This window comes from Balaenoptera ricei, chromosome 9 (genome assembly GCF_028023285.1).
Source record: "Balaenoptera ricei isolate mBalRic1 chromosome 9, mBalRic1.hap2, whole genome shotgun sequence".
Classification (NCBI taxonomy): Eukaryota; Metazoa; Chordata; class Mammalia; order Artiodactyla; family Balaenopteridae; genus Balaenoptera; species Balaenoptera ricei.
The window spans coordinates 65,306,687-65,330,942 of NC_082647.1; the positions used below are offsets into that span (position 1 = coordinate 65,306,687).

The 24,256-nt window shown below is 34.9% G+C and overlaps 1 protein-coding gene across 6 annotated transcripts in view; it reads left to right on the forward strand.

The window, feature by feature from the left end:
* PHF14 (PHD finger protein 14) overlaps positions 1 to 24,256 on the forward strand; it is a 201,520-nt gene that overhangs the window by 64,265 nt on the left and 112,999 nt on the right. For all 6 annotated transcript variants that reach the window (XR_009505068.1, XM_059933933.1, XM_059933934.1 and 3 more), the window contains exon 14: positions 7,252 to 7,420. Coding sequence is in view for 5 of the 6 variants with exons in the window: in XM_059933933.1 (XP_059789916.1) it covers positions 7,252 to 7,420 (169 nt within the window). In the remaining variant the exon portion in view is untranslated. The remainder of the gene's footprint in view (positions 1 to 7,251; positions 7,421 to 24,256) is intronic.

Genomic DNA, 24,256 nt, shown 5'->3' on the forward strand with positions numbered 1-24,256 from the left:
ATCTATACAAAAAATGTGTGTATTCTTCAAACACATTAAAGCAAGTTTTCTGACCTCATTGTTTTATTTCCTAAACCTACCTCTGTTCATTTTATTAAGAAGCTCACATTCTTTCACCATTTTCACATGATTGCTTTTTCATAGTGTTCTTTTATCAGTTTGTCTTGAGCCAGTCATACTGATCAACTCTTTTTCAAATATAGTGGAATGTATTACTTTTGATACGTGTGTGCTTCTGAAACCAGAATTTAAGAGAAACTTGCTGTCGCTTATTAGAATGCCAGCAGTGTTAATAAACATCCTATGTGGGTTTCTAAATTGAAAGCCAGTTTGGTAGTCTCCAGGGCCAGGGAGCTTTGTCATGATCTTGGAAGTGGACATATGCATTTCTCTTCTTAAAGGAGGTTATTAATTTGTCTAATCCCACTGTGCTTGCAGAGCTTTGTTTTCCAGTGTGTAAGAGTTTCTGGAAGACTGTCAGATGAAAGTGCATAGCCTGGGATGTTTTAGTGAAAGCTCCCCCCAGAGAACCTAAACTACTTAGGGTTCTATGCATTAGTTGCAATGTTTTAAAGTAAAAGTAGAAGCTATTATTGCAGCAAAGTGAAGTCTTCACTATCTTGTAGCTTCTAGTGATCAAATTTCCTTTAGCCTCTAAAATCAACTTAGCTTTGCTTAGCAATTAATTGGATGTATTACTTTTGGAGTAATTTTTGGAGAATATTTTTTTCTTCAGTGCTCTCAAATGTGGGAGGCAGTTTTTACTTTTTGCTTTTTAACATTTCCAGTTTATTTTTGAAATTATATTAAAGATAATAAATACTAAAAAAAAACTTCACCTCCTACATACTTTACCATTAACTATGCTTTTTAGTTTATTTAAATCTATTGTATATATATGTTAGAAAAGCTGTGTAATGGTGTGCTACTACATCTTTTCCCCATTTTGTGCATGATAGCTTGAAATTGACCACAGGTAGGAGTATTCCTACCACAGAAATTGGCAAAAGCTACAAATTAGGACTTTCGCCCATATTTACCATCACACCGTTGCCTAATTTCTGGTTTAATCTCTACCCTAGTTTTCAGTCTTTTACTTAGGGAAAGAGGTCCTGTTACTGGATCCTTATTTCATGACTAAGCCCTAGTTTGGGGCTTAAATTTCTACAGAGCCCACTGGTATACATTTCTGATGTCACCAGTTTCTGCTTTTGCTGTCTTTATGCTATGCAAGCCTGTGTTGACACCCTTACTGCTATATCCCCCTTATGTTTGCTGCCAGCTAGAGTTACTATGCAGTATGTTGCTTTACTTCTCAAATACCATATTCTGCTCGATAGACTATTCCTAGCAACTGCTATCCAGCTCTTTCTTCCAATATCAACACTGCTTTCCTGAAGATACTAGTTCTAGATCTGGATGCTTTCTGTTTGGTCCATTCCACAATAGTTCACAGCGCTATGCTGGACTGAGTTAAGATATGTGACAGGAAAGAAGAGATGGATAAAACTACAGAAGTAATTATTGGTAGAGAATAGGGAACTTGAATGAGTTCATGTTAGATAGACTGTTCAGTGAAATAGAAGTAGTCTGTTGAGAGGGAAAGGACCTGGGATGATAATGGGGGCTTGAGAAGAGAGGAAATAGTTTGCACCAGCTACTGTGGGAAAAAAATCAGAGATAACTGACTTGCTGAGGCTATATAGCAAGAATGTTCAGTGAATTTGTTTAGTAAATGTGATTAATTGATTTTTCTCCAGTAATGCTGAGCTGCCCAGGAGGAGGAGAGGGGAAAACCCAAGGACTTCTTAGGTTAGATTAGAGATGGGTAAATCAGATGAAGAAGAATATTAGGTGGGTGAGGCATTTGGCAGGGGGTAGAGGGACTAGTAAAGGTGTAATCTAGGGTCTGTTTTTTTTTTTTTTTTTTTAAATTAATTAATTAATTTTTGGCTGTGTTGGGTCTTCGTTTCTGTGCGAGGGCTTTCTCTAGTTGCGGCAAGCGGGGGCCACTCTTCATCACGGTGCGCGGGCCTCTCACTATCGCGGCCTCTCGTTGAGGAGTACAGGCTCCAGACGCGCAGGCTCAGTAGTTGTGGCTCACGGGCCTAGTTGCTCCGCGGCATGTGGGATCCTCCCAGACCAGGGCCCGAACCCGTGTCCCCTGCATTAGCAGGCAGATTCTCAACCACTGCGCCACCAGGGAAGCCCTAGGCTCTGTTTTGTTTGTACCTACTCCCAGTGTTTGAAATGTATTTTGTTTCACTTTTAGTTTATGTTATCTTGGTTTGTTTTTTTTTTTTTTAATAAATTTATTTATTTTATTTATTTATTTTTGACTGTGTTGGGTCTTCGTTGCTGTGTGCGGGCTTTCTCTAGTTGCGGCGAGCGGGGGCTACTCTTCATTGCGGTGCGCAGGCTTCTCATTGTGGTGGCTTCTCTTGTTGTGGAGCACGGGCTCTAGGCGCATGGGCTTCAGTAGTTGCGGCACTTGGGCTCAGTAGTTGTGGCTCACGGGCTCTAGAGCGCAGGCTCAGTAGCTGTGGCGCACGAGCTTAGTTGCTCTGCGGCATGTGGGATCTTCCCGGACCAGGGCTCGAACCCGTGTCCCCCGCATTGGCAGGCGGATTCTTAACCACTGCGCCACCAGGGAAGCCCCTGTTTTTTAAAATATATAATTTTGAACACTACCTTACATTCTTTCTAAGACAAGCCTGGTAAGGTATAAATAAACAGTAAGCGTTTGATTCGTTAGAGTAGTTCAAATAGTAAATACTTATTTTAATTTTGGGGTACTAATCTTATGTTTCCACCACCCATCTGATCAGAATTTGTCTTGCATTTTCTAATTATTTAAAGAATATTATGAAGAGTATTAATTGACAGAGAATTGAGTAATATTACTTAAAAAATATTACTCAGCATAATGTCCTCAAGGTCCATCCATGAAAAAAACTGTGGTGTGAAATCTTTGAAGACTGAAAGAGGTAATTTGTAAAGGAAAAAAAAGTAAATCATAAAGTATTTATAATATTTGGGAAATAGAGTGTTACTAGATTTATTACGTTTAAAAATTCATAAAATCGTTTTTTCTTTTATCCTTTTATTCTCTGGATATACTTTTATTTATTCTTTTAAGACAAAAAGAAAATACGTAGCACAAACCCTTCTATGAAGAATTTTGCAGGTAGTTTTTTCCCATGTTTGTCTTCATAATTTGTCTTCCCTTTCTCCCATTAACTCTTTTTTTTTAAATTGAGATATAATTGACATTTAACATTTTATTAGTTTTAGGTGTACAACATAATGATTTGATATAGGTATATTGTGAAGTAATTACCACAATAAGTTTAGTTGACATCCATCACCAAACAAATTTTTTTTTCTTGTGATGAGAACTTTTAAGATCTACTTTCTTAGCAACTTTCAAACATACAGTGTAGTATTATTAACTGTAGTCACCATGCTGTACATTACATCTCAGGACTTATTTATTTTGTAACTGGAAGTCTGTCCCTTTTGACCACCTTTACCCATTTTGCCCACCCCCTCCACTTGCCTCTGGCAACCACCTGTCCATTCTCTGTGAGTTTGTTTTTGTTTTTAATAATTCACATATAAGTGAGATTATACAGTATTTGCCTTTGACTTATTTCATTTAACATAACATCCTCAAGGTCCATCCATGTTGTTGCAAATGCCAGGATTTTCTCTTTTTTATGGCTGAATAATACTCTATTGTATATATAGACCACGTTTTCTTTATCCGTTTATCTGTTGATGGACACAGGTTGTTTCCATGCCTTGGCTATTGTAAATAATGATGCAGTGAACATGGGAGTGCAGATATCTTTTCAAGATAGTGATTTCATTTGCTTTGGATAAATACCCAGAAGTGGAATTGCTGTCTCATATGATAGTTCCATTTTTAATTTTTTGAGGAATCTCCACATTGCTTTTCAGAGTGGCTGTACCAGTTTACATTCCCAGCAGTGCATGAGGTTTCCCTTTTTTCCATATCCTCAGCAGCACTTGTTATCCCTTGTCTTTTTTATGACAGTCATTCTAACAGGTTTGAGGTGATATCTCATTGTAGTTTTGATTTGTATTTCCCTGATGTAGTTTTCTATAGGCACCTTTGAAGATTTCCCTCTAAAAAGTGGGGAAAGCATGGGAAAAGGCTTAGAAATAAGAAAAAAAAAACTATGGTATGAAATCTTTGAAGACCGAAAGAGGTAATTTATAAAGGAAAAAAAAGTAAATCATAAATTATTTATAATATTTGGGAAATAGAGTGTTACTGGATTTATTATGTTTAAAAATTCATAAAATCTTTTTTCTTTTCCTTATGCAAATTAAATATTCTATAGATTAAAGTAGTATTCTTCTGTGTTTTAGCATTATACAATAAAAATTATTTTTCTTTAATAATTAAGATTTTTAAAACCTCCTTAGGTAATTATTCTGAACATAAGTTGTAGTATAGGGTGCTGGGGATCAAGAAGGTACAGCAAATTGAGGAAAATCTCTTAGTATTTCAGTATGAAGGTAGTGCTTTGTCATAAATTCCTTACCTGAATTTTCATTATTTATACTTTAAAAATCCATTTTTAATTAATGGAATTTTTTGATTACATAAGGTTATCTTTAGTACTATGCATAGGAATTATAGATGTTATAGATTCTCTTCCCTAATAGAATATATTAAGTAAAAATATACAGGATTAAGGTGAGTTTAGCTAAATTCATAGGTAATAGCAGCTTAGTGGATTATTTTTTTCTATTTTTTTATTAATTAATTTATTTTTTAGTGGATTACTAAAAGAAGCCAGGTATGTGTTTTGATATTATGAAAGATAATTATGACTTTCCCCCAAATATATGTAATTCCGTGGAATTGGACAGGCCATGGCTTTATCCTCAGTTATTATTTTTTAGGATCTTGTGTACCGGTTAATGTAGCAGAGATGCTTTTTCATATCTTAAGGGCTATTTATAAGATGAGGACTATAGGGACTTCCCTGGCGGTCCAGTGGTTAAGACTTCGCCTTCCAATGCAGGGGCGGGTTTGATCCCTGGTCAGGGAGCTAAGATCCCACATGCCTTGAGGCCAAAAAACCAAAACATAAAACAAAAGCAATATTGTAACAAATTCAATAAAAACTTTAGAAATGGTCCATGTCAAAAAAAACAAAACAAAACAAAAAAGATGAGGACTATAGAGTTTAACAGATTGCTGAAAGAGTTGCAGGTAGTGTTTTCATCTGTGTTGGCTTTTTGTACTGCAGATATCATGTGGCAGTTGTCTTGAAATAGGAATAGATAAATTTCTGCTTTGGCAGTTACATTTTATTTAGATTTTTCTGAGTTGTTCAGTGTTTTGTGGTTTTCAGAGCATAACATTTCTATTTGAGTGCTCTAAAGCAAGTTTCTTTGTCACCTAAATGTATTACTTTTGGTGGGAGTGAGAATGAGCATGAGAAGTTGGAGAATGTACTGACAACGGTTATAGTTACAAAATGAGAAACACAGGGGAAACAATGGAAATAATGGAATTGAGATGTCCATTTTCCTGGAAATGAGGTTATCCTCCATCCGCAGGGCTTGCTATATTTTGTTATTTATTTGTTTGTTTGTTTGTTTTTATTGTAGCGGGCTGTCTTTATGCTGGGTAACAGCCTGAAGTGTAAACTTATGATTTTCTCATGTCTTTTCTGTCTTGCTTTTCCCTGGGCAAGTGTGGTCATTTAAAATTTCTTCCCATATATGCCTTTTCTTTTGAAGGTCCTAGTCTTTAATGTCTGGTTCCCAAAAGGGGACAAAGAAAAATGAAGGTGGGGGGTAAAGGGTACCAGTCTTCTAAGTGCTGGAAGTCACTTTAGAACAGCGGGTGGGGTTTGCAATAATAGGAGGGGTCACCCACCTCTTTGTCTGCCATCATGTGATGAGAAGCAGCAACCAGTGATCAGAGCACAGATCCCCAATATTTGGAGGACAGGGTTCATTTTGTCCAACCTGGCTCCTAAAAGCTGTGACATGCTGCTGCAGGAACATGTGCACAGCTGTCTGCCATGTGGCTTAGGATGGGGGATAGGTAGCTGCTACTGTACTAAGAGCTGAAATTGACCAAAATTAACTGTAATTTACCTGTGCCAGCCTTTCCCTGGAAGTTGCAAGCCTTCAGTAGACTCCAGAGTTCCAAAATAGATAAGTCAGACAGATTCTGCTAATGTAATTGTTGTCTAGGTTGAGATGCAGATTCCTATTGCTTTCTGTTCTGCCATGTTCCCCCCATATTTTTAAAAACTCTACTTTTAAAAATTAATTAATTAACTTATTTATTTTTGGCTGCGTTGGGTCTTCGTTGTTGCGCACGGGCTTTCTCTAGTTGCCGTGAGCGGGGGCTGCTCTTAGTTGCAGTGCGCGGGCTTCTCATTGCGATGGCTTCTCTTGTTTTGGATCACGGGCTTGAGGTGTGCGGGCTTTGGTAGTTGTGGCACACGGGCTCGGTGGCTGTGGCTTGCAGGCTCAGTAGTTGTAGCGCACAGGCCTAGCTGCTCTGTGGCATGTGGGATCTTCCCTGACCAGGGCTCGAACCCGTGTCCCCTGCATTGGCAGGCGGATTCTTAACCACTGCGCCACCAGGGAAGCCCTAAAAATGCTACTTTAATACATTCTTTTCATAAATAAATTTATATTTTTTCTTTTATACGTAGTATAGGCCAACAACCAAAATGATCCATTTATTTTTGTTCAGCACTTCTTAGAGTCTGTTTTTACAGAACTTCCTTAGTTGGTATATTCAGCATAGCTTGCCATTAATTAAGATTCAAGGATATTATAGCTGTGACAAGACGTAGAGTCAGGGTCAATGAATGACTTTGATTTTCTGGTGTCACAGTGTATGTCGCTTAAGGAAAAATCATGATTTCCTAATGGAAACTATCTTTTTAATCAGTACTGGGCCTCTTATGTTGGTTCACTTAAACATGTGGCAGTATTACATGTGTTTTTATTATACTTATTAGGGATACATGGAATTTCTTGATGCATTATACTTACTGTTATTTCTCTTACAGGAATGTATGTGCTTTTCTGTATGTATAGTCGTTGTATACCCTATGGTCACATGTTCCTGTGCATATTTTCATATATTCTAAACATATACCTGAATTTTGTATTTATAGAAAACATAGCTAATGCTGGAAGGTAAAAATAAATGTATGAACTTATATTTTTTTCTTTATGTAGGCAGTGTTCAGAATGTGACCAGGCAGGGAGCAGTGACATGGAAGCAGACATGGCCATGGAAACCTTACCAGATGGGACCAAACGATCAAGGAGGCAGATTAAGGAACCAGTGAAATTTGTTCCACAGGATATGCCTCCAGAACCCAAGAAGATTCCAATAAGAAACACGGTAATTTATTCCCTAGTTATCATAACCATTACAAAATTCTGAGGTCAAAATTTAAGGGGTGAGAAAGACAAAGGGTAAACATATACTCAGTAGCCAATGAAAGAAACATGTGTATTGCTATTGGTTATTCTTAAAAGTTTATTTTATATTATGAAATATACCAATCATACATGAGAATGTACAGTTTTTATATTCAACATAAAGCATAATAATAATGAAGGCCCATTGTGTTCACAAACCCACTTCAAAAACAGAATATTACCAAAGCCTTTGAAGTCACCTTTGAATTCCTCAGTACTCACTTCACCATCCATCTAGCCCAGAGGTCACCTCGTTTCTCAACTTTGTACTTCTCATTCATTCCTTTTTTAATACGTATTGATAGGTATGTATATATGTATTCATAAATAATACATAGTTTTTCAGGGTTTGAACTTTGTATAAATGGAGTCAGACTTTTTTCCTGTTATTTGATACTTTGACCAACATTATCTTGATTTGATTCACACACGCTGATCTGTGTAATTGTAGTTCATTTGTTTTCACTAATATGTAGTTTTTTATTGAAACAATAGATCATAATTAATTTATCTTTTATATAGTTTGGCAGTTTTGTTGTTTCCATCTTTTTACTTTTATAAACAACTCATTTTTAAATATCTCTCTAAATGTCTCCTGCAGCATGGTAACAGGGAGATAGGGTATATAGCAAGGCATGGATTTGCTTAGTTATAGGATATCTGCATCTTCAGTTTTGCTAGGTAATTCCAATATTCTCCAAACCAGTTTACATTTATACCAGTAATGAATAAGTGGTATAAGTTTTGCTCCCAAACATGTTTTGTCCAATGTTTTAATGCTTTCCAGTGTGATCCATGTAAAATAGTACATGGACATCTTATTTTGCATTTCCCTCAACACTTAGATGACTTAGAGCATGTATTTGTATATTTTTGGTCAGTTGTATTTCCTCTTCTAGGATATGTGTGTGCAAGTCTTATTCAGCTTTTCTATCAGGTTGTTAGCCTATTTCTCATTGAAAATTCTTTGAGGTCAGAGTTATTACCAGGTGCCTGGGAGCTCTACCAACCTAAGACCATTTTAAATAAAAGTTTGGCATGTGTGTCTCTTCCATTACATGAGTAGTGTTAATTTCTACTCCAAACCTATGAGGGGTGGCTTGCAGTTATGAATTCTTAGGGGAGACATTTTTCACCTTCTTACCTTGAGCCAAGGCAGGCGCATTTAAAAAATCTGCCTTCCCCTGAGGGAGATGGAAATATGTTTTTAGGGTTAGTTATCATCATTCATTTGTTTTATCTGTTTGGTTTTAGAGTCTTAATTTTTTTCTCCTTAAACTAACAGTTTTCTCAAAAGTTTTTTTTAATCTGTAGTAACCGTCTATATTACAATAAAATCACTTAAAAGATTTTGTTTAAGAGAAATCACTTAGATTATTTCATTCAGTTTTGTGTTATGGACTCATTTGAAATCAATGAGGCAAATCTGGGAATTTTTATCTTTTAGATAATTGAAGTAGTTAATTTTGAGTGCTCTAAATTGATCAACTTGAAAATTTTATCTATAACTTCCACTAGTTTAAAACACTTTTTAGACTTCACAAATATATTTTGTTTACAGATGAACTAGAGAGAATTTTCCTTCTTTAAATAAGCCTGTTTGTTTCTATTTCTAAAATATTTTCTATAACTGTTTGTTGCTATTATCTGCAGCTATTCTTAAAATCTTAGAGAAAAACTTATTACTTCTTCTTATGTCTATGTCTGCAAAATTATCCTCTTATGAAACATTTTTTCTAGTTTCTTTATTGTTTAAAGAAATCCTTAGAAACAGTATTATCATTTTTAACTTTGGAGTTGTCACATAGAGGGGAATTTTGTACATATTATAGTGATATTTATGTGCCCATAGTTTAGTATTACTTAAGATAAATGAGGATTCTGGTTTTTTTTTTTTTTTTCTAATTTACCTGTCTGCTTTTCCAGCCTAGAATTACAAGGAAGCTTTTAAATTTTCTAATTTAGTCCAATTCCTCTCATCTTATTCTTTGTCTCTAGTTTTCTTGTGTTAAAGTTTTAGTCTTCTTGTAGATGTTGGTAGGTAAAAGTTGAGAAAGGATTCTATGCCCAGTAATTTTAGGAAATATAGTATGGTTATTTTTTCTTTGGGGGTAATTCAAATGCATATTGAAGCTTTGAGAAATACTAATGTTTAGAAAAATGATTACTTTTCCTTATTTATCCTTTTTCCTAACTTATTTTATCAAAGAGCACTTTTTTTCAAGACAATATTTTATTGTGGCATAGAGCACCATGAGGTACCATCTTTGGAAATGGTATTCTAGAGGCCACAGATTCCTTGCATCAGGATCACCTGGGGTGTTTGTTGAAGTGTAGACTTTGGATTCATCCTAGAGCTAATGAATTAGAATTAGGGGGTTGGGCTAAGCAGATATCTTAGGTGTTAGTCTTATGCAGACTAAAGTCTGAAAGTAACTCTCTGGATAACATTTATGATTATTACTCTTACTCTTTTCATTCTTCTCTGCCTTTGCTCCATCAGTCTATACAGCAGTTCAGAAAACTTGTGATGAGCATATTTAGTCGGTCAGGTAACAGATCGAGGAACTTAAGAATTGAGAGATGTAGAAGAGAATGATCAGTCTCTTGATCTTGATCTTGGCTGAGTTTCTATTGTTACCTTAATTTTTTTTTTTATTAAATTTATTTATTTATTTATTTTTTGTTTTGGCTGCATTGGGTCTTCGTTGCTGCCCGCGGGCTTTCTCTAGTTGCAGTGAGCGGGGGCTACTCTTCGTTGCAGTGCACAGGCTTCTCATTGCGGTGCCTTCTCTTGTTGCAGAGCACAGGCTCTAGGCGCGCGGGCTTCAGTAATTGTGGCTCGCAGGCTCCAGAGCGCAGGCTCAGTAGTTGTGGCACACGGGCTTAGTTGCTCCGCGGCATGTGGGATCTTCCCGCAGGGCTCAAACCCGTGTCCCCTGCATTGGCAGGTGGATTCTTAACCATTGCACCACCAGGAAAGTCCCTACCTTAATTTTTTATCGGTCATTTTTGTTTGAGTTATATTAACATTTTAAAGTTTCTTTTCTTAGCACTCTGTTAATTATGGGAATTCAAGTATATTACTGCCTAATAATAATTTGTCTAACCAAGTACCTTTCACAATAAATAACTGATTTATCTCTCCCTTTGTTTAATTTTTCAATTGTTGTTCCTAGTATCTTCCTACTTACACCTTTTATTTTAGTACGTATGTTGCATTTTGGGATATTCCATCCTTAAATTCTTTCTAATAGTATTTTTGCTTTTGTTAGTTTTTGTTTTTCCTGCCATTATTCATCAAAATATAGTTCATTTCATAGTAGTCATAGTATTCTATTAGAATTTTGAAGAAAATTTTACCCTTGTGACATAGGGGATTCATGACAGAACTTAAACTTCAGTTTCTCATTTCAAAGTAATATCTCACTCATTAAAACTGTTGAAATGATCATCTCTTCTAAAACTTTCCATTTCTGTTAAGTTTGTTATGTTCCCTTGGGTTATAGTGATAGCACAGTTTTTAGAAAAGTAGTTTGGGGTTATTTCATGCTAGTAAAAATGATTTCATCTTGTTTCGGAAATCCATCTTGTGCGATATATGAATTGATATTCTGTTGGAATAATTTTATTTTTAAAAATTCAGACTTTACAGTATAATTAAGTATATATAGCTCTTTAATCTGTTTTTTTGAAGTCTGTCTCTGTGGAATTGTCCAAGAATCATCAAAAACAAAAAATGATCAGAGCTACTATAGATTGAAGTTCCATTTTTATTGAATATCTTTTCTTACCATCTGTTATTACTTTCTCTCCTTTTATACTTTATATCTTTATGTTTAAAAATAACATCATGGTGGTTAGTAAGGGAGTGAAAGGGAGAAGGAAGGGATTCACGTGTTGGAATATTTGAGTAAATCCTGGTATATTACTACTATTAATTTAACATCTTTTTAAATCTATACTGCTAATAAATCCAACCATTTTATTATTCTGTATTTCTTCCTATTATTTGACCTTTGTGTATTTTACTTCATTACATTTTTCAAAGGTAGGTAAGTCAGAAGTGGATGTGGGGAATTAGTTTACTTTTATATAAGATGGTTTAATAATAATAATACCTAACATTTGCTGAAGATTGATCATATACCAGATACTGTAGTAATCCTCCACCCTACTCCCTCTTTAAAAAAATAAGTTACTTTTAACTATCATAACTCCTGTATTACTCAAAGTGAAACTGAGGCACAGAAACCTTAAGTAATTTACCTGTGATCTTACAGATAGTAAGAGGAATAGGAATTGAACCCAGACAGCCTGAATTAAGAACTAGTGTCTTTTCTGAGGTCTGTAGAAGAGCATTTAGTTGAGGTACAAATGGAGTAGTTATAAAAACATTTGATCATTAGATAGCATAGTTGGGAATGTGATGTTCTAATCTGATACCAAAATGGTCATGTGTCGTTCCATAGCGTAGTGTTATCTGTGGGAAGCCAGGCATATATCCACTTACTAACTCATGTAACTGAGTTCATTCACATTAAATATTACATTTAACACTCCTTTTCTTTGTACTTTCATTTAAGTGTGAACAATTTTCCTTTTCAAGCTTGTGCAAGCGCATTGGCATTAATCTTGTCAATTACAGTGTAATAGTGTAGAAGTTAATAAAATGTTTGAAGGTTATTTTACCCCAAGGAAATTGGTATTTAAAAAGATCAAACAAAAAGAAAAGAAAAAAATTAGAAGGAGCAAATCAATAAGTACACTGACAGCATGTGTATGTATGAACTGCCAGTATATGTTTGTTTTGCTGTTCTCTATTTTGGTTTGCTTTTTTCCCCACCAAATTGAGTACTATGAAACCTGCTGTGGGAAAAATGGTGTATGCTCTGCATTGAGAGTGAAGTTGGAGAAGTACATAGTGGTTTTCTTTACTATTTTTTTTCTTTCCTAACTAGTCTCTCCAAATCTACCTAAAACATTTGGCTTACCGCATCTCAGGTGTTTTTGATTAAGCAACAAATACCTTGATTGTTTCACTTGGTTTGATCAGTGTTAAGAGAGATGAGCCCATAGACTCAGTCTCTGTGCTCCAGTGCCGCTTTTGTGCCAAACAAGGCTGCTATTAGAAAAATGGCATCCACTTTTTCTTGCTGACAGGCAGTTGTCATTTATCATGGCCAAAGTGTGCAACGGGAGTAGAACACTTTGTTAAACCTTACTATATTTTTATTATTTGGATACTGAGGAAAGTCATTTTTTATTTCATTCTACTCTGATTTCCTTAATAAGGATTTATAGAAATCTGAAGGAATACAGCATATTTTGAGACAGTTGATTTAATAAGATATAGATGCTTTTCAAAGTGAATAGTCTCGGTGTTACTTTTTTCGCCTAGATTATTTTTACCCAAAGATCATAAAAAGATTAACCAGAAAAGTTGTTTGAAAAAAATTATAGCACTAAAGATTCAGTGTTTTTTAAAAATGGGTTAAAAGAGCTATTTATCTGTATAAGAATGAAAATAGTATACTTTCAGAAAATACCCTTCTTAAACAAACATGGAGATTCTCTGTTTCATATTTTAATGTTATCATATTTAATTGTTAGTTATCAATGTTTTTGAAATTTATCATTCTGAATGTTAGAATTATTTTTAAATTAAGTTTTAACTATAAAAGTAATATGTGAATACTTTTTGTTCTAAGAAATTAAAAATAGAATTAAAGTCTTCTTTAACTTTTCTCCCAACATTCCCCTTCTCCAACCCAATTCACATGTCTTGAATCTATCTTTATTATGAGGGCACGTATTTTGAACTTTGATTATCTGACATTTCTATAGGTATATCTGTCAAAAAAATAAGAAAAAAATTGAAGAATGAGCCATATGGAAAAGTAGTATGGAGATAGTTCAAAAAACATAGAAATATTCAAGTATTAATAAATAAAAGAGGAACGATCTGGTTTTAGAAAATTCTTCACATGTTGTTTCCTGCTCCAGAGATAAGACTTTGTAACATCTTCTTAGATTGGCTCACAAATATCCCATCTCCAGTATTTAAGCATCTCAGTAGCCATTATTCTCTTTTATTACTGGGTACAAATAGGAGGACTAAGTCTAAAGAAGAAAAAGGGTTGAAAAGCATATTTCTATTTAACCTTTACCTGTTATTTACTGTATATTTTATATTTATTCAATTGTCATAGCTACCCTATGAAGCAGTAACTAATATCATTGCCATTTACAAATGAGAAACTGAGGCAGAGAGTTTAAGTAACCTATCTAATAAGGACATACAGCTTCAAAGTGGTAGAGACAGGAATCAAATTTAGCTAGCTCCTGAGCCCATACTTTAACTACTTTATTAGGCTGCCTTTCTAGACAAGATTACTGGTAGTTGTTCCTGGTATTTCTTGGGCTAGAGTCACAGTATCTTCATGCTTCCAGCAGCTTAGTGACTAAGGGTTTGGTCAGGAAAATGGAAGTCACTCTATGGAGAATTATGGCCTTATACTGTGGTTGGCATAGCTGAGGGCGTGGATATCAAGAAAGCTGTCACCATAGGTCAGAGAAGGTCTGCTGAACATCAGAGAAACTGTCAATGAAATATCTATCCTGAAGCACCAAGCAGGTGGTAGGAGCTGACATTAGGTCAGAGAACTTGACGGTGAAGACCTCAGCCTGAACATCACTGGTGAGTGGGTAGAAAAGTGACAGTTTGTGGGGAAGTCTGCAAAGTCTGACAGGACTGTGAAGTGGGAGCTGATGGAAAGGTCAGCAAGGCTACAGCATCTGAAAAAGCCAAGCATCCGACTCCCATGACCTCCTGATAAAAAATGGCCTTCACTTTACTTATCTGCTTCAAATATGAGGTTACGGACATGGAACTCTCCAGGGAAGGGGGACTGTGGGGAATGTGGTTTCCACCCTTAGACAGAGTAAGCAAGGGTGGTGGTGGTGGTGGTGTGTGCCAGATTGACCACAGACAATCTAGCATAGTAACCAACTGCAGCTTAAAAAGTGCTTAATGTAGTGCTTACTCGGCACACGGTGGGTGCCCTAAAAAGTAACATTTCCAGACTCCTTTCCCTACCCCCACTCCTGCCCCCTTTTCTTTCCTCTTAGAGGACTGTGATACCGTCGTCTTCATCCATATTCTCCCAGCTCTGAGCCTTCTGCAAGGCAAGCATGAAGTTCTTATAAAACGGTTATGTGAATCACTGACAGCATAAATACAGACAGTGACCTGAAGAGTTATAAAATACCAAGAGGATAACCTCAGTGTAGGCCAAAGAGGGTGAACGTGGGCTTTTTACAGGCTTAGCAGTATTTAAAAGAGACAGAGAGAAGTTTAACTCCTTCCCTAGCTTGCTGAATATCCAGTAGAGCCCTCACAGTGTTTGCCGTTGATTTACAGGTGAGTCACAAGGTTTTTCTCACCCTTGTATTTCTTTTCCTTTCTTTTTTTAGTTAATTAAAAGGAAGCATGAGAGAAGTAGAGAATCTTAAAAGATAAAGGTTCTTGTGATAGATGTCAGCCTTGTTAACCCAATGACTCTCTTCCTCTGTTCCTCTTATTTATAAAAGCTACACAAATCAATATAGGGCTTTTCTCATTAGAGATTTTGACAAAGAGAGCCCCTTTTATTTTGATTACATTAAGCAATTCTTTCTTCCAGAATTCCTACAATTTATACCATCCATTGCCAGTGTATATTTCAGAAGTCGGCTTTGATGTAATTTATTTATTTTTTAGTGGCTGAGCCTATGCTTTGGATCCATATATTCAGTATAAATGGTATAATACCACTTTATAAAATAATAACTGTCATATGTCTAATTATACATTCTGGAGAAAGCTAGCAGTTTTCTCTAATAGTTTTAATTTCTGCATTAGCCAATAATAATAATTGGGGATAATTTTTAAATATAGTTTTCATTTATTGTAGGAATGAAAATGTTTTGTTTTGGGAACTGGGATCTCATTTATCATAATATAATTCAGCTTCTTTTGCTCTGGGAGAATTGCTTTACTTCTCCTGCATGAAAGCCTTTTTATAGGTATTAGTTTTATATACCTAGCCCACCTTTAAATGTAAAATGACCATACTTCATATATAGTGTTTTCCTTTGATTCCTATATTAGATAAAATATTTTTTCTTGAACTTCTTAAAATGTTATGTGGTTCTAATCTTTCAACTATGAATTTTTATTATAGTACTTTTTTTCTACTAGTTTAAAATAGTATCTTTTTCCTTCCACTTTTCCAGTTTGTGTCTCTGGCATCAAGCCAGAAGAACTTGTAATACCACTGACCTTGCTGTTTTAGTGATACGTGTTGCATTCACTGTCTAGTATCACGCAGTCTGTTTTATGATGTTATAGTATTCTAGTTTTAAGACTTAATTGCTTTGTTTTTTACACCTTTACGGATCCCAGTAATTCTGTAGTTATTTCATCTCCCCTGATTTTGCTAATTTTCAGCTTTATCTCACATCACTTAGAGGGTAGATAGTGACTTGTAATGCATACAACACAATTCTCAGCCTCAGTGGTTTGATCTTTATTTTGTCCTCTTGGGTAAACCTTCAGAGTCCAGTGAAGGGAAGACAGTACTTTAAGATGAACTTCTGTTTATAATGTATAGAAGCATGAATTGATGTTATATTTTCTTCACAATTGTCAAAATTGTAGGTAATTATCTTCTGTGTGAGTGCTTTATATTTATTCCTGCGTTTAATAGTTAAGCAGTAAAAGTTGCCTGCATGGGAATCCACATCTTTCCATACTCTCTGGTGTTTGTGACTCCTTGTCCTACTCTTGAACCATGGATCAGGTTAATTTTTTCAATATACATCTATTGAGCAAGTAACGAGGTAAGGCACTGGGCAGTAGATGCTGAATAGAACACTAAAATGAAGACATGGTCTATGTCCTCAAAGAACTATGGTGATAGAAAGTTGACCCTCAAATAATGTAATATAAACTAGAAGGTAGAGTGTCCATATGAGAGGTACATTAAATTACCCTAGAGGTAACATAACTGAAATGGAAGAGGAAAGACAGAAGATTGAGGTGAGCAACAAAGCTACAAGTTGACTATTAATACTAGTAGGAAAGTATTCTACTGGCTGAGAAAGTCTTTATTTTCCACTGCCCCAAACCTTTGTATTAAGAAGTTGAAATTTTTAAAGTAACAGCAAGCTGAACACTTGTAAAAGCATTGGAGTCTTTAGCATAAAATTTAGTGTAAAAATTTTGAACCACATTTAGATATCATCTAACACCCGTATTTGTCTTTCTTACAATATGTTTTTATGATAGGCATCTTGATGGCTGGCAACAGCTTCTTGCATTAGTAACTTGGCAAAATTTTAAAGAAGTTTATTGGATCAAATCTTAATAGCTTAGTGTTAGTACAGATTCACTTATCAATTAAGGTTATTGATGATTAATGACTTAGAGCACCTTCACTAAAAAGTCACTTAATATTTCATTCATTCAGTTTTTTCAGATAAATAGGTGTGAACATTTTTTTAGGATAGCTCATTTCTCTTTAAATTTTTCCTGTGTTAAGGAAATTTTGATCATTAGTATATTGATTGATTGAAGTGTTTTTTTTAACTTAAATAACTTTCTCATATTTATTTAATTAGAAATATATATGGATATGACTTCTAATTATGCTTGAGAAAATAATCAACCATTTAAAATGTAATGGTATTTTCCTCTCTAGGACAGTTTTTTTGTCGCATTATTCCCTGTAAAAGATAAATGGTACAAAATCACATTCTTGAGTGTTTTAGACAGCATCAAACCCTGTAAGATAGCCTCGTGTGTGGTGGAAAGTACCTGGACTAGCACATGATAAATTAGAATTCTGGTCCATACTCTGGCAATAACCCTGTATGTGGCCTTGGATAAGTAATTTAACTTACCCTGTTTGTGCTCAATATCCTCATTTATAAAATAAATTAGATGATCTGCAATCTTTTCTAGAACCAAAAGTCTCTTTCTGAATTTCACAATTGTATTCATTTTTTATCCCTAAGACTGTTTATGGGAGGGTTAAAGTATACACATCAACGTTCGAATAATCCGGAAACGGTAATACTTTGTAATTATACTATACTTCAGGGTTTTAATTTATTTATGTATGTATTTATTTATTTTATCATTTTAATCATTTTAAATGTACAATTCAGAGGCATTATGTACGTTCACAGGGTTGTGCAACCATCACCACCATCCACTTCCAGAACTTTTTCATCATGCCAAACAGAAGCTCCATACCCATTAAACGATAATTCCCTATTCCTTCTTATGCCCACCCTCTTGCAACCACCATTCTACTTTCTATCTGTGTCAGTTTGCCTTTTCTGCATAACTCATGTAAGTGACTGGCTTATTTCACTTAGCATAATATCCTCAAGCTTCATCCATGTTGTAGCATGTGTCAGGATTTCATTCCTTTTTAAGGCTGAATTATATTTCTTTGTATGTCTATACCACATTTTGTTTGTCCATTCATCTGTTGGTGAACACTTGGGTTGCTTCCACCTCTTGACTTGTCAGTAATGCTGCTATAAGCATGGCGTATACAAACACCTGTTTGAGTTCCTGCTTTCAGTTCTTTTGGCTATATACATAAGAGTATAATTGCTGGATCATATGGTAATTCTATGTTATACTCTTTGAGTGACCACCAAACTGTTTTCCACAGCAGCTACACCATTTTACATTTTCACCAGCACTACACAAGGGTTCTAATTTCTCCATATTCTTGCCAACACTTTTTTTTTTAAATTTTCATTTGTTGATAATAGGCATCCTAATGGGTGTGATGTTGTATCTCTTAGTTTTGGTTTGCATTTCGCTAATGACTAATAATGTTGAGCATCTTTTCATGTGTTTATTGGCCATTTGTATTCAAGTCCTTTCCCATTTTTTGATATAGTAGTTTGTCTTGCCATTCTTGTGGAAAATCTGTTACAAATGTGAGGTTTAGGGGCTTCCCTGGCAGTCCAGTGGTTTAAGACTCCGCGCTTCCACCGTAGGGGGTGTGGGTTCGGTCCCTGGTTGGGGAACTAAGATCCTGCATGCAGTGTGAAATGGTAATACTTTGTGATTTTATTTTACTTTACTTTAGGGTTTTTAGTTTTGTTTTATTTTTAAAGATCACATTGGTTGGTAACCTTTATTTTTTCCCTTTTTGGCAGTTACCTTTGTTGTAATCATTGTCTTCTGAAAAAATCGTATGAATGATTACAAGAAACACTTGTGATCAAGTGGGCCACCAGATGTATATACTGCAGGGCGACGTATTTTCAAGATTTTATTTTTTTGAAATTTTCCTTTTGCTTCATTTACAAATGACATTTGATTGGCTTAGCCAATTTTCTTCATGATAGAAACTTCCCGAAGATAAAATATTGTTTAAGAATAACAGAGCCATGCTCTCTGAACACTTTATGAACTTTTAAACAATAGCACACTTTTTACCCTATTACTGGTCTAAGGCTGGGTAGGCAGGAGTGAGGCAGATTCTGAAGGAAAGGATACAGTCAGACTGTCTCACTAATTAAATTTTGAGGATCCTCATTCATTCAGTTTATTTTTAAAGAAAGGAATGAATAGTTTTAAAAATAAACCATTTGCCCTTCATTGTATTTTCAATTTGTTTAGTTTCTTTGAATCTAAGACTGAGTCTTCTCATAGCCTTCAACTACCTTGTAAAATATCTCTGATAGACAGTTTTCCATATGGTCAGACATGTCAGATAATTTCTTAGATATTTTCTCTGAGCCCTCTCTCCTCCAGCTCTAATGTGAATTGGTTTTTTATGTTATCCTTGAACTTTATTTCAGCATCATCCTGGGAATTCCTTTTAACCTTTGGTAGGTGGAATTTCCTGTTGCTTGCATTTGTTTCTTTTTTCATTAGTCCCTTATCTTGACGGGGCAATGCGTTCAGTGACTTACTGAGTAAAGATTAATGAGAGGTAAATCTTTTGAGATGTTACTTGTCTAAAAATTTTTTAATTTCTTATATTTTATTAGTTATTTGGCTGTGTATAAAATACTACATATTTTTTTTAAAGCATCACTTGACTGACTCCTGGCTTCCAGTATTGCTTTCTGCATTCTAACTTTTTTTTCCCCTTCTCTTGAAACTCTTAGGATTTTCTCTTTCTGAGTTAGGATGAGTATGTACTTTCACTGTTTCTTTTAATAGCAGATATTCTTATTTCATGATTGCAAAGACTTCTTTTATATCTTTATGAATATTAATTATATTGTCAAAATTTTTTTCTGTATCGTGCATTGTCTGTGTTTGCTGTGGTTTCATTATTTCTATTCATGTTCATCTCTTTCATGTTGATGCTTTCAGATGCCTAAGGATCTTTGGATGTCCACTCCTATTTTGTTCTAAAAAAGGTAATTAAGTTTGTGTAGGACTGATAAACCCATTGTTTTCCCTGTAGGGTGATTTTATGATCAGGGGGCTTTTTCTTTGGGAACCTCCTTAATGTCAGGATCTGTAGGTTTTTTCCACAATAATTCAGTAGAAATATTCTCTCATCTCCTAACTGATAGGTATAATTTTGACTGTCAGAGTCCTGGACAGGTGAGGAGAAAGGGGCTAAAGGTCTCATGGTTTAGGAAGCAGAATTGCATTTAAGCTTCTTGGTTTCTGTTTGCTGCCTCATTGCTCCCTTCTCTGTGCCTGATAAACCCTTGTACAGAGTCTGTCTAGTTCTTTTTCTCCAGAGGATATGCCTCCTGTGTCCTATGGGAGAGGGGTAATCTCTTGACTGCATAGGGAGGGAGTGAAATCCTTACACCTTTATGTTACTGAAGTTTAACCCAAAGTAGCATTTTATTTCTTACCTACGCGAGTTTGTGTGATTGTAATATACTTAGGGATTTTGTTTTTCAAGTGTTACTACTGTTAAATGTCCCATTTCCATCTATAGGATGATAGCTTTAATAAATTCATTTAGTGTATACATTTGATTTCCACAGTGTTGAGTATTGTAGGCAGAATAATGCCCCCCTGCAAAGATATCCGTGTCCTAATCCCCAGAACCTGTTTATGTGTTACCTTACATGGCAAAAGGGGCTTTGCAGGTATGATTAAAGTTGTGGACCTTGAGATGGGAAGATTAAGCAGTATTATATGGGCTCAATCTAATTACATGCGGACCTAAAAGGTGAGGACCTTCCCTGACTGTAAGTTAAGAGGGAGATGTGACTACAGACAATGGGTCTGAGATATACAGCATCCCTGCCTTTAAAGATGGAAGAAGGGGGTCTTGGACCAAGGAATGTTGGCAATCTCTAGGAGATGGAATAACCAAGCAAACTGATTCTCTTCCTAGAGCCTCCAGAAAGGAATGCAGCCTGCCAACACCTTGATTTTAGCCCAGCGACACTTGTGGTGTATCACTGTGGTTTTGATATGCATTTCTTTGTTGGCTAATGGTACTGTTGATATTGTAAAAGAAAAAAAATGTAGCCCCTTTTCCCTTTCTGCTATCTATGCTGTGTTACACAGTGCAAAAATGGTGTTCTAATTGGACTCTTTAACAAATGAAAAATGACAGAGATTGTAGATCTGTTGTAAAGCGTTAATTAATCCTCTGTCATTATTGCCATCATCCCTCAATTTTAGCTCATGAACTAAGAAAGCAAAACCTAATGTGATACTATGATGAAGTTCTAGAAAAGTACTCTGAGGAGTAATTAATTGAAACATTATTCACATAGCACTATTTTATTTTGCTGCCCTTGTCACAAGTGTAATTACGTTTTTTTGGTATGTTTATTAGTTTAATAAATGAATAAACAGAGACTCTTTACATAATAAAGACCTGCTCATTTATCTTTAAATATTTAAACTTCTGTTACATGAATGCTAGGATAAGTTCAGATAGTAAAACTGGGACCAACAATTAGAACTGTGTTATATGGAACATGCTTCCTTGTTATCCAGAATAATTGAGGCTATATGACTAACAGGGATATTTTTGGAAGAGTTTTCTGCATTGGGTAGAGAGTATTATATGAAATAATATTTGATTTTAATTTTAAGATGCATGTGAAATAATCACGATTAAATTCATTTGACCTCAGTATGTTGCGGGTTTCTTCTTTACGTTTCTAGTCCAATAGCCATCTTTACTCTCACAGTTACTCAGCAGCCTGGTTATCTAGGTACCTCATGCCTTCACTTAGAGTTCCAGTATCTTTTCTGGATCCTATGTTCAGTTATTTTAGTAATGCTTTTGCTACTGTCCTTGATTCTTTTATCCTCTTGCCAATCTGAACTCTTTCTTTTTCCATTCCTCCCTGAGGGTTGCCAGAGTCACACGTAAGTGTGTTCCTTTGAGAATTTTTTTTCCAATTTGTTAGGCATTTTCTCCATACCCATCTTTAAGGTGAATGTAGTTTTATATCATTATTAAGGGCATTAAAATTATGACTGATTTTTAAATTTAAGAACAGTTTTGATTATAGTGAGATTTTGAAAGATCTGAGCAGTATGTGACTGTTTTTATCCTTCACTTTAGTTGCACTTACCATATTTATAAATCATTATCCATCTAATTATTTGTTTGGTATCTGTAGCCTCATGGGCCTGAACCCAGGTGGACAGGAGCTGTCCTGTTCACCACTGTATGTTCATTACCTACCACAGGAGGTACTTAGTTTGTATTTCACAAATGAGTTCTTTTCTCGTCCACTGTGGCTATGCATCTGAAGACAGTGTACTTTGAAAGAATCTTTTTTTCTGGCCCTTTACAGTTAGGAAGGGAATTAGTCCCTTTCTCCTTGTACATTAATCATATTTCATTGGTGAAACTATAGAATTACTCTGAAGGTAGCCTGGGATACTTCTCTTTAAGTACCTTGTTAGACATTTTCTCTGCATTTTTTTTTTTTTAAATGTGGAAACTTTTCACTTGCTTTTAGAGAAGGAAATTACTTTTGAAGAAAATATAAATTAGCTTAACGTTCCCTTTGAAGTTACTTTAAAATTGACCTTTGTACTTTTTGTCATATTTTCTAGTAACTTTAATGTAACTTGAAAGCTTTCAGATTTTCTTTTCGTTTTCTTTTCACTCTATGTCATCTAGTGACTTTTCATCTTTTATACAAGTGCCAAAGGGACTTGTTGAGACTATCTTTCCATAGTCTTTTACACGGTGTATCATCTTCTACTCTCTTTGAAGTTGTCAGGTCTTTCTTCCTGTCTCATACATTTTTATATTGTTTTGTATCTCTCCTTTTTTGGGAAGATAAATGCGGTAAAAAGTCAAAGTACTTTTTAGCAGCTTTGACTGAAACCATGTTGTTTTTCAGGATGCACCTTATAGATCATTATTTTGGAAATAGACTTAAACACATCGTTAATCTGTTTTCCATTTTATTTAACAGTATAAATCAATAGCCTGTTACAAGTGCAGTCTTCATTTGAGAGATAATCAAATATTATCCTAGAGTCTGCTTTCATTACGTTTATTTTAAAAATATTTTTTAGATGCTAGTTCAGTAGAAATACAGAAACGTTTAGATTCAGCCCTATTGAAATGACTAAAGTGTACTAGGCATTCATGATGCCCATGTCTTAATTTACTTGTTACCTTTATACTAATTGTTTTGATTAAATTAATGCAGTTCTGGGAAGAAAGGGTTATACATGGGGGCTTTCGATATTAGAGTTATTATTGAGTTTATTATCAGACCCAAGGTGATCTCTGAAGTACTAAACAGATTATATAAACTGTGTCTGTCACAGAACCTTAGAAGAAACCCTAGCAAAAATTTTTGTGGTGAACTAAACCATACTTAAGTCACTTTGGCTCACTTGGAAGAAATCCACTGTAGGTGTTCTTAGGTCAAGTAATCGTATTCAGAACCCAAAGGTTCCTGCTATGCTTTTTGCCTCTTGGAAATTCATCATTTTTATTTATTTCCAGGAGCATGGAATAAAGGGAACAAGGACGAGGCAGAGCTTCAGGATTTTACTTATTTTGAATATACCGTTATCTATGAGAAGAGTTGTATAGAAACGTTTATTATGTAGAATGTATCTTTTTTATTTTTAGGCTTGTGGTTATTTTAATTTAGAGTGTTAAGCCAATTAGATCATGATATTCTTTTTATTTTCCACCTATTTTCCTAACCCTGTTAATATAAATTAGATTAGATAAAAATAAACTCTACAGCCAACTGACAAGAAGGGAAAACACTCATTTTGGGGGATCACCATTCCATCTGTTGTATGCCGATAGCCCAACAGAAACAGGTGGTGCTTTTGTTCACACTTTGTTTATATATATAACATTTTTCTTTTGAATATTTTATTAGCTTTAATATATGATTGTTTTCAATATATTGTTTTATAATTGGAAAGCAAATACTTATTTTTTAAGGAAATATACATACTGTATATATTTCATTGAAGCATTTTGAACAGCTGCCAGACAGCCCCAACATTTATTCCTCAGGATAAATCTGAAGATATTTTAGCTTGACAGGTTTTCAAGGTTTGACTATTGTCCTAATTAACATTGAATTTGGAATTTTCTCATAAATAAGCATTTTCTCTTTTTATATATAAATTACATAGGAGGGTATCTTTATGTTTCATCTAACCATGTATGGCTTATTTATTGTCATTTGTATAAATGTTGATTTGTCATCAAAAAGATAAGTGTTGAATTTAGAGAAATCAGTGTACAAA